A 12,388-nucleotide genomic window follows, 5' to 3' on the forward strand; every position below is an offset into this window, starting at 1 on the left:
CTGCCCCGTCGCTGACCCCCGCGCGAAGCTGCGCGCACCAACAGGAGACATCTTCCCCGCCGGGCCTCCCGCGCCCGCCACGGCCCGGGGCGGCAGGGTCGGGCCGGGGGCCGGGGGCCGGGGGCGGCCCGCGCACCCCTCCGTGGGGGGCGCCCCGACTCGCCGGGGGCGGGGTCACGTCCCACCCGGGCCGCCGGGGGCACCGGCGCGGCGGAAAGCTGAGCGTGGCCGAGGAGCGGGGGCTTCCTGGGCCACCTCGCCGGGCGCCTCCGGCCGGCGGTGGGCGCGCCGGCCGCCACCGCCCCCGGGCCGTCGCGGAGACCGCTCCTGCGCCTGGTACCTGTGGACGCCCTTGTTAAGCGCCTGCAGCTCCCCCGGGGAGCCGAGCCCAGGACAGACATGCTACTCCTGTTTCCTGCCCCTTCGGAGCGACGAGCAGTGGGTGAGGCGGGGCCAGGCCGCTGCACCGAGGAGCCCCCGGGCCCAGGGCAGACGGGCCCCGTGGCGGCGGCGCCGGGGCCTGCCCGGGAATGGCGGGCAAGCCGGCCTCGGCCCACCGGCCGGCACGCGAAGGGAGGGCAGCCGGCGGCCATGCGCCCCTTCCCTGCGCCCTCTCGCCCTGGGCAGGCCTGAGCCGGGAGCCCAGGTCCCGCGGGCCCAGCCCGGCGGCCTGACCCCGGGAGACCCTGCTTTGAGGCGGGTATCGGTTGCCCTGGCCCAGGCCTCCCGGCCCTCAGGTTGTGTGACTGTGACGGGCCGCCTGGGGCCAAAGGCGGTTGAACGGGAAGGGGGCGCAGGTCTCCCACTGCTTGGGGGGGGTGATGTGCTTTGTTGGGGGTCGGGGGGTCACCACCCTCCCAGGGGGGTGGGGGAGGGCGGCCAGCACAGCTGGCCGCGAGGGGCGGGGTCACAGAGGCGAAGTGTGTGTGAGGGTGTGTGGGGGGAGGGCGCGCGGAGGAGGATCGGTGCCCTGCGCGCAGGCGCGAGCAGCCAGCCGGGCCCGAGCCCTGGAAGAACGCCGACGGGGAGCGGGGGCGGCGGGCCGGCGGGAAGGAGGGAGGGAGGGAGGGCGGGCGGCCTGACGCGAGGGGGCGCAGGGAGCCGCGTCGGCGTCGCGGGGCGCGGGCGATTCGAGGCCGACGCATCCGCGCGTGCGCGCGCCGGCGGTGTGTCCGCGTTAGAGGGGAGTGACGCGTGCGCGTTCACGCGCGCCCGGGAGAGCGGTAAGAAGCGCAGGGAGGCCTGAAGGGGGTGGGGGGTGGAGAGGCGAGCTGGAGGAGGGGTGGGGAGGTGGCGCCTGCGCAGTGCGCCTCGGAGGAGCTGTGTGTATGTGAGAGTCTGACGGGTTCAAAATGGCGGCGGCTGCTTCAGCGGCTCCTCCTGTGTGAGGGAAACAACACCCCTCCCCGGCGGCGGCGGCGGCGGCGGCGGCTCTCGGAGCACCTTCCCAGCGGCTGGGCCCGTCGCCGCTCTCTCTTTCCTGGGCAGGGGGCGCTCCGGGAGGAGGGGCAACGCCAGGGGGCCCATCCCCCGGAATCCCTCTTCTGCGACTGGGGAGTAGCCGGGGGGCTCGTCCCGCAGCGCGGAGCCAGAGCTGAGGGGGAGACGCGAGGGGAGCCAGGGCCCCCATCCCGGCGCGCCGCGCCGCTCCCGCCCTGTCCGCCCCCCGGGGCCGGGGCCCGCGTTCCGGGGGGCCGGGGCGGCGCGGGGAGCCTCGGGCCGGCCGGTCTCAGCTGATCGGCCGCTGCTCCCGGAGGCGACCAGCCCCTGCTGGCCGAGGGCACGGCGAGGAGGGCGCTCCCTGCGGCCGGGGCCGGCCCGGGGCTCGGGCCCGGGCTGCTGACCGCTGGCCTGGGGGAGGTGGGGGCGCCCCGGGCTCGGCGCCGAGGGGTCGCGCTCCCCTCTCCTGACGCCTCCGACTCCCGGTCTCCAAAGCCAGAAGAGGAGGTTTGATTCAGCAACTGGTTGCCCCCTTTTCCTGGTCGCTCTGACCCTCTCTGGATACTGGGTTGATCCACGGAAAAACCGAAGACGACGTTTGGGATTTAATTATTCCTCTCAGCTTTGGAATCTTTTACTTCTCACTTGGACAAGAACTCGAGCAGAATCTCCGGTGAGTTTCCCCCTCCCCCCCTCATTTGGAAGTTTGGTTGACTGTGTTATCCAAAGACTGAATGCAAAGTTTCTGTCTCTTTTTCCAATGGGTGAACCATTGAAACGCCTTTTCCTGGGGGAGCCCAGCGAGATTCGCTCTTTTTCCTCTCCGGCCTTGGCTGCTCCATGCCCAGGCGGTCGTCGCCCAGGGGGTACAAGCACGGTTTCCCTCCCGACTTCGGGCCAGGGCTTCCTCCGGGAGGACTCTGCCTCCAACTGCTCTGCAAACTGTGTCATCGGGTCCTCTGGTCTCGTAACAGTTTTGAAAGGATGCTGTTAACGTGGCTGTAATGTAGTGACAAAAACGGGGGGAACCTGTGTTCTCAATGGAAGCCATTATCCACGAGAATATTTAGAAAAAAGAAAACCCTTTCTTGGTATTACGGATTGACCGTCGTGCCGGCCGGTCTTTTATTTAATTTTTGGACAAGATGTATTTTCCTCGTATCCTTAGATGCAGTCATTTATTTTATTACTTTATCTAAAAAGATCAGATGGAATTTTCGTCCTTGATTTGCACCTCTGAAATTTGTTTCAGAGTTGTGCACATCTTGTGTTGGGGTGGAGGGTAGATTTGGGAATGATAAGATCCGGGAAGTCTAGAAAGGAAGGCGACGATTGTGCACGGCCTTACAGGAGGGGTATGGGAAATTGTTTTGGGGTCATTTAAATCCTAATTTTTTTGTCCTCTTTTTACATAGTCAGTTTGCCCTTCTTTGCTTTAGTTTCTGATTACCGGTGAGAGAGAACTAATTTGGTTAGGATCTGGATTAGTTCAGTGGTGCTTCACCTGGTCAGCTCTCTGGAGATAAAAGTCCTGGGCTTTTTTTTTTCTTGCTGATGCTGCCATGAAGGAGATCCTTGCTAGTTGTAATCCTGTGGGGAGAAACTGGTGGTGTGGCCCTTCCACAAGGAACTGAAACCAATATCTCGTTTCGTCTAGGCCTCCGACAGTTGTAATGTGATTAATGTTGAACATGACATGGAACCACTTGCCCAAGAGCAGAAAGGTCCCAAACTCATGAAGAGGAACCTGATTTTTCAGAGAGCCTTTAACACTTACCTTAAATACTCCTTTCCGTGAACAGAAAGCACAAGTTTGAGAATGAGTTCTCATTTCTGCTTATATCATTATTCTTTAGTGTTGCAATCTGGTTCCTAAGGAGGAAGAGGAAGGCAGCCCTGGAGTGGTTTCTTTACAGTAATTTCAACAGAAGAGTGAGAGATGGAACCCGAAGAAGAAAGGATTCGTTACAGCCAGAGATTGGTTAGTATTTTCTCCCCCCACCACACCCTCCAGTTTTGAAGTAGGATAACTATTTTGTTTCCAGTTGTGAATATACTGTGAATCTGTGATTAAAACTTTTCGGGTGACTTTTCTGTGCACCAGAGGAGGGGGAAAGGTGTATTAATATCGAATTTGGCTTTTGGCCAAAAATGTTTTATATTTTATATATTTATCTTGTTTGGAAATGGAGTTATATGTAGCCTTTAGTTTTTATAGAAACCATTGTATACCAAAGGATTTTGTGGATTACAATGTGACAAAGATTCCTGATTTTACAGTACTGACATTGTAATACGTCTGATTACGTTAGATTAGAATATAAATTTTGGGGGCAAAGCTGTTTGAGGAAGGATAGTTCAATACGTTTTTTAAGATTTTGTTGTCCCAGGATTTGTGACTTTGAGCGGGGAGAACTATGGATTATTTTCTTTTATTTTATAAATTAACACTTCGGTAGCTTTGAAGGGTTGTTGGGATTGATTGAAGACAAGTAGGTAGAATACTGGATGCTGATAAAGTTCTGTGTTTTGGGATGAATGTACGAGATAGATCTTGTTGAAAGAAATTTTAGACATGATTTGAAAGGATTGGCTTATATCTGTATATGAACACTTGGATCCTTTAAGCCATGCTTTCCTCGTAAGGTTTCCCTATTGGAGTTTTAAGAATTCAATTTTTGTTTTTCTTAGCCAAAGAGAGCTTTATTAATAGTCTCACAGTATTAATAAAAATTTGAATTTGTGTTTGAAGAGTGGGCTATGAGGAAAGCGACAGAATTGTATGTAGTATGTGAAATTTGCTGACCTGAAAGGCCTAGAAGATTACTAAAGGAATTTATGGTGGTTTTATTTGGCTCTGCATTTTAGACTGAATTTAGGAGAAAAAGAATGGTTCTCTAATACATTTTCTAGTGATCCTTACTCTTTTTGAGAAGAGACTTCTTTATTATTTATTTATTTTTATTGAGATCAAGTCTCACTCTGTCGCCCACGCTTGGAGTGCAGTGGTGTGATCTGAGCTCACTGCAGCCTCCACCTCCTGGGTTCAAGTGATCCTCCTGCCTCAGCCTCGCAAGTAGCTGGGACTGTAGGCACGTGCCACCACGCCCAGCTAATTTTTGTATTTTTAGTAGAGAACAGGGTTTTACCATGTTGGCCAGGATGATCTCGATCTGACCTCATGATCCACCCACCTTGGCCTCCCAAAGTGCTGGGATTACAGACGTGAGCCACCGCGCCTGGCCATGGCCTATTTTTTATTTTTATTTTTATTTATTTGTTTATTTATTTATTTATTTTTTGAGACAGAGTCTGGCTCTGTTGCCCAGGCTGGAGTGCAGTGGCGCAGTCTCTGCTCACTGCACGCTCCGCCTCCTGGGTTCACACCATTCTCCTGCCTCAGCCTCCCGAGTAGCTGGGACTATCAGCGCCCACCACCACGCCCAGCTAATTTTTTGTACTTTTAGTAGAGACGGGGTTTCACTGTGTTAGCCAGGATGGTCTCGATCTCCTGACCTTGTGATCTGCCCGCCTCGGCCACCCAAAGTGCTGGGATTACAGGTGTGAGCCACTGCATCTGGCCTTTTATTTTTATTTTTATAGACAGGATCTTGCTCTGCCCAGGGTGACGTTCAGTGGTGTGATCATAACTCACTGTAGCCTCAAATTCCTGGGCTCAAGCAATCTTCCATTCCAGCCTCCTGAGTAGCTGGGACTACAGGCGTGTGCCACCATGCCAGGGTAATTTTCAGACTTTTTTTTTTTTTTCTTAGTGACGGGGTCTTGCTATGTTGCCCATGCTAGTCTTGAACTCCTGGCCTCAAGCGATCCTCCCACCTTGGCATCCCAAAGTGCTGGGATTAACAAGCGTGAGCCACAGTACCTGGCCTTTTTTTTTTTTTTTTTGTGACTGCTAGAAAGGTTTGGTGTGTATTGGGAAGTATATATTCAGCGTGCATATATTCCGGTGAGCCTAATTTCAGAGATTTGTCTTGTTCCCAGTTCATGTGTTGAGATTATAATTCTTTATCTCTAACTTTGTAGAAATTAAGCATATCTGTAGTAGAATATTGTATTGTTGGGATTTATTTTTATTTTTACATTTCTTGAATTTAACTTTTCTTTGGGAACAGAAAAAGAGATGATGCCATAAAACTCCTTTTCCAGGTAGTTATTGCTATATGGAATTCACTTTTATCATGTCAAGTTGTTAGGTAGGTATCTAAGGAATTTTGCAGCCCAGACTTTAAAGGAAGAGCCTTTCCAGCAAGCAAAACTTTTAACTTTTTTTTTTTTTTTTTGAGACGGAGTTTCACTCTTGTCACCCAGGCTGGTGTCCAATGGCACTATCTCTGCTTACTGCAACCTCTTCCTCCTGGGTTCAAGTGATTCTCCTGTCTCAGCCTCCCGAGTAGCTGAGATTACAGGTGCCTACCACCACACCTGGCTGATTTTTGTATTTTTAGTAAAGACTGAGTTTCACCTTGTTGGCCAGGCTGGTCTCGAACTCCTGACCTCAGGCGATCCGCCTGTCTTGGCCTCCCAAAGTGCTGAGATTACAGGCATGAGCCACTGGACCTGGACTTTTGGGTTTTGTTGTTTGTTTGTTTGTTTGTTTGTTTGTTTTGAGACTGAGTCTCGCTCTGTTGCCCAGGCTGGAGTGCAATGGCACTATCAGGGCTCACTGCAACCTCTGGCTCCTGGGTTCAGGTGATTCTCCTGCCTCAGCTTCCTGAGTAGCTCGGACTACAGGTGCCCACCAACACACCCAGCTAATTTTTGTATTTTTAGTAAAGATGGAGTTTCACCATGTTGGCCAGGCTGGTCTTGAACTCCTGACCTCAGATGATCCACCCACATCGGCCTCTCAAAGTGCTGGGATTACAGGTGTGAGCCACCGTGCCCGGCTTCACTTTATTTTTATGTATATTTTTTGAAATGGAGACTTACTCTGTTACCCAGACTGGAATGCAGTGGCACGATCTTGGCTCACTGCAACCTCTGCCTCCCACGTTCAAATGATTCTCCTGCCTCAGCCTCCCAAGTAGCTGCGATTACAGGCGCCTGCCACCATGCCCGGCTAATTTTTTTGTATTTTTAGTTGAGACGGGGTTTCACTATATTGGCAGGCTGGTGTCGAACTCCTGACCTCAGATGATCACCCACCTCGGCCTCCCAAAGTGCTGGGATTACAGGTGCGAGCCACTGTGCCTGACCCACTTTTTTTTTTTTTTTTTTTAAACAAGGTAGGGAGGAGTAGTGGGAAGGAGAGTCAAGTACTCTTGACTTTTGTCTTGGCAAGATTTTTTTTTTCTTTTTTTCTTTAAGTTGTAAGGTGATTGGTACTTGTTGCATACATTAACCCTTAACTAGCATATGTTTTCTTTTGTTTAATGTGCTATCTTAGCAGTGTTTGTGTAAGAGGACACATCATCTATTTGGAGAGAACTTTCTTTTTCTTTCTTTCTTTTTTTTTTTTTTTTTGAGACAGAGTCTTGCTCTGTCGCCCAGGCTGGAGTGCAGTGGCGTGATCTTGGCTCACTGCAAGCTCTACCTCCTGGGTTCACGCCATTCTCCTGCCTCAGACTCCCAAGTAGCTAGGGCTACAGGCGCCCACCGCCACACCCGGCTAATTTTTTTTTTGTATTTTTTAGTAGAGATGGGGTTTCACCATGTTAGCCAGGATGGTCTCGATCTCCTGACCTCGTGATCCGCCTGCCTCGGCCTCCCAAAGTGCTGGGATTACAGACTTGAGCCACCGCACCCAGCCTGGAGGGAACTTTCTTTTTTTTTTTTTCTTTTTTTTTTAATTTGAGATAGGGGTCTTTGTCGCCCAGTCTAGAGTGCAGTGGCATGATCATAGGTCATTGCAGCCTTGACATCCTGGTCTCGAGTGATCTTCCCACGTCAGCTTCCCAGGTAGCTAGGACTACAGCCCTGTGCCACCATGCCTGGCTAATTTTTGTATTTTTTGTAGAGGTGGGGTTTTGCCGTGTTCCCAAGGCTAGTCTTGAACTCCTGGGCTCAAACGATCTGCCCGCCTTGGCCTCCCAACAAGTCATTTTTTGGGGGAAAAAAAAAAATCAGAAATAACTAGTTAAGGGCTGGGTGTGGTGGCTCACACCTGAAATCCCATCACTTTGGGAGGCCTAGGCAGGAAGATCACCTGAGGTCAAGAGTTTGAGACCAGCCTGGCCAACATGGTGAAACCCCATCTCTACTAAAAATACAAAAATTAGCTGGGCACTGGGGGGGGTGGTGCGTGCCTGTAATCCCAGCTACTTGGGAGGCTGAGGCAGGAGAATCGCTTGAACCTGGGAGGTGGAGGTTGCACTGAGGAGAGATTGCGCCACTGCACTCCAGCCTGGGTGACAGAGTGAGACTCCATCTCAAAAAAAAAAAAAAAAATTAGCCGGGCGTGGCGTAGGGCGCCTGTAATACCAGCTACTCAGGAGGCTGAGTCAGGAGAATCACTTGAACCGGGAGGCAGAGGTTGCAGTGAGCTGAGATTGCGCCATTGCACTCCAGCATGGGTGACTGAGCAAGGCTTCACCTCAAAAAAAAAAAAAAAAAGGCCAGGCACAGTGTCTCACGCCTGTAATCCCAGCACTTCGGGAGGCTGAGGCGGGTGGATCACCTGAGGTCGGGAGATCGAGACCAGCCTGACGCAACATGGAGAAACCCCGTCTTTACTGAAAATACAAAATTAGCCGAGCGTGGTGGCGCATGCCTGTAATCCCAGCTACTCAGGAGGCTGAGGCAGGAGAATCGCTTGAACCCGCGAGACAGAGGTTGTGCTGAGCTGAGATCATGCCGTTGCACTCCAGCCTGGGGAACAAGAGCAAAACTCCGTCTCAAAAAAAAAAAAAAATGGAATAACTAGTTTAAAAAAATTTAAAAAATTGTCTTTTGCCAGTTATGGTGACTCACACCTATATTCCCAGCACTTCGGGAGGCCAGGGAGGGAGGATCACTTGAGCCCAGGAGTTCGAGACCAGTCTGGGCAACGTAGACCCCCGTTTCTCACACACAGATTGTTTTTTGGCCAGGTGCGGTTGCTTATGCCTGTGATCCCAGCACTTTGGGAGGCTGAGGCGGGTGGATCACCTGAGGTCAGGAGTTTGAGACCAGCCTGACCAACAAGGTGGAACCCTGTCTCTACTAAAAATACAAAAATTAGCCGGATGTGGTGGCAGGCGCCTGTAGTCCCAGCTACTCAGGAGGCTCAGACAGGAGAATTGCTTGAACTCGGGAGGTGGAGGTTGCAGTGAGCTGAGATCACACCACTGCACTCCAGCCTGGGCGACAGAGCGAGACTCCGTTTCAAAAAAAAAAACAAAAAAGGTATTTTTTGCCAAGCTTCGTTATTTACCTATTACGTGTGGAAAAGAAATGCACCTTTGAAGATGGTGTGTATGTGTAGATTTGGAACATAAGCTACATTTTCTGGAACTTGGAACTAGAATATTTTGCAGTGTTGGAGTGGAACAGCTAGGAAATGACAAGGGTGGATAAACAATGTTTGGCTTCTCTTAAGCAAGACTTAATTTTTTTTAGGTAATGAAAATATTAGTACTTTTGTATATTGATTGCCAGAACAAAGCCAGAACTCTGATGCAAGTTTGTATACCTGAGAAGGTACTCAAGTGGGAGGGATAGAAGCTTCCTTTTGATGCTGGGGTGGGTTGTTCTGAGGTAACAATGATTTATTTCTGTATTTCTTTTTCTTTTTGGAGACAGGGTCTCACTCCGTTGCCCAGGCTAGAGTGCAGTGGTGCGATCATTCTTCTTTGTAGCCTCAACCGCCTGGCTCAAGTGGTCCTCCCATCTCAGCATGTAGCTGGGACTACAGGCATGCATGTGCCACCATGCCTGGCTAATTTTTAATTTTTTCTGTAAAGGCAGGCTCTCCCTGTTCGGGCTGCTCAGGCTGGTCTGGTTTTTTTTGCTCAGTCTGGTCTTGAACTCCCAGACTCAAGTGATCTACCTTGGCTTCCCAAAGTGCTGGGATTACAGGTGTGAGCCACTATGCCTGGTGTGCTTGTCAATCTTGATGAAATTGAGAGTTTTTAGCACTTTTCACCTAGCAAAAAAAAATAAAAAATAAGAAATGGAGAGCTTTTCTAAAAGATGTTATTATGTTATCACATATTCAATCCTGTTAACCTGTCTTACATATAATTATGAAATAGCTAAATCATTTATCTGTTGCAAGGAACTGCGGCCACTGAAACTCTGGCAATAGTCCCACCTTTCCTTGGTTTACCTTTGAAAGTGCCTCCCCAAATTCAGCAGCGATTACCAGATTATCTTTTTTAAATTAATTTATTTATTTATTTATTTATTTTGAGATGGAGTTTTGCTCTTGTTGCCGAGGCTGGAGTGCTATGATGCAATCTGGGCTCACCGCAGCCTCCCTCTCCTGGGTTCAAGCGATTCTCCTGCTTGAGCCTCTGAGTAGCTGGGATTACAGGCATGCACCACCATGCCCGGCTAATTTTGTATTTTTAGTAGAGACGGGGTTTCACCATGTTAGCCAGGCTGGTTTCAAACTCCCGACCTCAGGCAGGCGATGTGCCTGCCTCGGCTTCCCAAAGTGCTGGGATTACAGGTGTGAGCCAGCACACCTGGCCTTTTTTTTTTTTTTTTTTTAGGAGGGGTCTTGCTCTGTTGCCCAGGCCGGAGTGCAATGGCACTACCACTGCAGCATCAGCCTCCCCAAGTGATCCTCTTACCTCAGCCTCCTGAGTGGCTGGTACCACAGATACATGCCACCACACCTGGCTTATTTTTAAATTCTTTCTAGAGACAGGTTTTCACTGTGTTGTCCAGGCTGGTCTCGAACTCCTGGGCTTAAGTGATCCTCTCTCCTGCCTGGAGGCCTCTCCAGCCTCCCCAGCTCCTGGGATTATAAGTGTGAGCCACTGCACCTGGACCCGTTCCCACTCTGAGGTCTTTCTGACTGAGAATGGACTAGATAAAATAGAATATTTATTTTAAGCCTTTTTTTTTCTAGTATGAAAGTATAATGTTAGCTAGAAAAAATTATATGTGGTCTACATTGTTGAATTAGTTTATTTCTAATTATGAGATTTAGTCTTTAGTCTGTGTTGGTAGAGAGCGCACTGGTCTCATTGTTGCGGCCTCCCTCCTAATAATGTAGGAAAAACTTGACCATTTTTGGGTGATTCAAAAATGCAGATAATGACAACTAATTTTTTATTCTTATACATCAGTCTTCCACAGTAAGCTATATTTTGGGCCCCTAGAATGAGGATTAAATTTAAGCCCTATTATTTTCTGTTGTTTTATTTTGCTGAGCATTAATCACTACTGTACTTTGTGTATAGCTTTCCACTAGAGTATAAGCTTCTTGAGAGTTGGGGCTTTGTTTTTGTTTATGCTGTGTGCTAGATGCTTCAAATAGGGCCTAACACATAGCAAGTGCTGAATAAGTATTTGTTGATATTGTTGAAAGCCCGGATATATGCTCTTCTTTGCTACCAATTTTCTTGAATGCTAGGATTAAGCCACTAGAGTGGAGGAGGGTCTGGATGCAGTGGCTCTCACCTGTGGTCCCAGCTACTCAGGAGGTTGAGGCAGAAGTATCATTTGAGCCCAGGAGCTTAAGGCTGTGATGAACTATGACTGTGCCAGTGCACTCCAGCTTGGGCTACAGAGCAAGACCCTGTCTCTAAAAAAATGAATAAATTAGAATGGAGGACACTTTGGCAGGTAGGGATGAGGAGGATGTCTGGATATTGGGTCTTGCAGTGTAGATAAGAAACAGAGACCTAAACTATAACAAATAAAAACGTATGTGTAGCACACATGTCAGACTACCACATTGATGATATTTGGTATTTGGACCATTTAGAACAAATAATAAAGTGTCTAGTTGATTTTAAAAGTTTAGTCTGTCCAGGTACAGTGACTTAGGCCTGTAATCCCAGCACTTTGGGAGACCAAGGCGAGTGGAATGCTTGACGTCAGGAGTTGAAGACCAGCCTGACCAACATGGTGAAACCCCGTCTCTACTAAAAATACAAAAATTAGCCGGGCATAGGCCGGGTGCGGTGGCTCACACCTGTAATCCCAGCACTTTGGAAGGCCAAGGCGGGCGGATCACAAGGTCAGGAGATCGAGACCATCCTGGCTAACACGGTGAAACCCCATCTCTACTAAAAATACAAAAAATTAGCTGGGCATGATGGCGGGCGCCTGTAGTCCCAGCTACTCAGGAGGCTGAGGCAGGAGAATGGTGTGAACCCGGGAGGCGGAGCTTGCAGTGAGCCCAGATCACGCCACTGCACTCCAGTCTGGGTGACAGAGCGAGACTCCATCTCAAAAAAAAAAAAAAAAGAAAAAGAAAAATAGCCGGGCGTAGTGGCACATGCCTGTAATCCCAGCTACCCAGGAGGCTGAGACAGGAGAATTGCTTGAACTCGGGAGGCAGAGGTTGCTGTACGCTGAGATCGTGCCACTGCACTCCAGCCTGGGCGACAGAGACTCTGTCTCAAAAAAAAAATTAAAAAAATTAAAGTTTATTCTGAATTTTAAGCTCTCCTATTCTTTTTTTTTTTTTCTTTTGTGAGACAGTTTCACTATGGTCACTCAGGCTGGAGTGCAATGCTGCGATCTCTGCTCACTGCAACCTCTGCCTCCCAGGTTCAAGTGATTCTTCAGCCTCAGCCTCCCTAGTAGCTGGGATTACAGGCGTCCGCCACCCCACCTGGCTAATTTTTATATTGTTTTAGTAGAGACAGGGTTTCACCATGTTGGTCAGGCTGGTCTCAAACTCCTGACCTCCAGTGATCCGCCAACTTCGGCCTCCCAAAGTGTTGGGATTACAGGCGTGAGCCACCGTGCCCGGCCTTAAGCTCTCCTATTCTAATCCTGTCCTAAACTGTGCCTAGGTTTTGCTGACCTTTAGACAGCCTTAAAGCTG

The 12,388-nt window shown here is 50.0% G+C and overlaps 1 protein-coding gene across 3 annotated transcripts in view; it reads left to right on the forward strand.

Moving 5' to 3' along the window:
- Nucleotides 1-348: 348 nt before the first annotated feature.
- Nucleotides 349-12,388, forward strand: part of KDM2A (lysine demethylase 2A) — a 147,132-nt gene continuing 135,092 nt past the window's right edge. Inside the window, exons 1-3 of one of the 3 annotated variants that reach the window (XM_031015923.3) lie at nt 349-442; nt 1,936-2,113; nt 3,297-3,421. In XM_031015923.3, coding sequence (XP_030871783.1) covers nt 3,380-3,421 — 42 coding nt within the window. In that variant the 5' untranslated portion in view covers nt 349-442; nt 1,936-2,113; nt 3,297-3,379. Of the gene's footprint in view, nt 443-1,091; nt 1,224-1,935; nt 2,114-3,296; nt 3,422-12,388 lie in introns of those variants that run through there. The other 2 variants (XM_055354597.2, XM_031015924.3) reach the window with 2 other exon arrangements.

The sequence above is a fragment of the Gorilla gorilla genome, chromosome 9 (assembly GCF_029281585.2).
Source record: "Gorilla gorilla gorilla isolate KB3781 chromosome 9, NHGRI_mGorGor1-v2.1_pri, whole genome shotgun sequence".
Classification (NCBI taxonomy): Eukaryota; Metazoa; Chordata; class Mammalia; order Primates; family Hominidae; genus Gorilla; species Gorilla gorilla.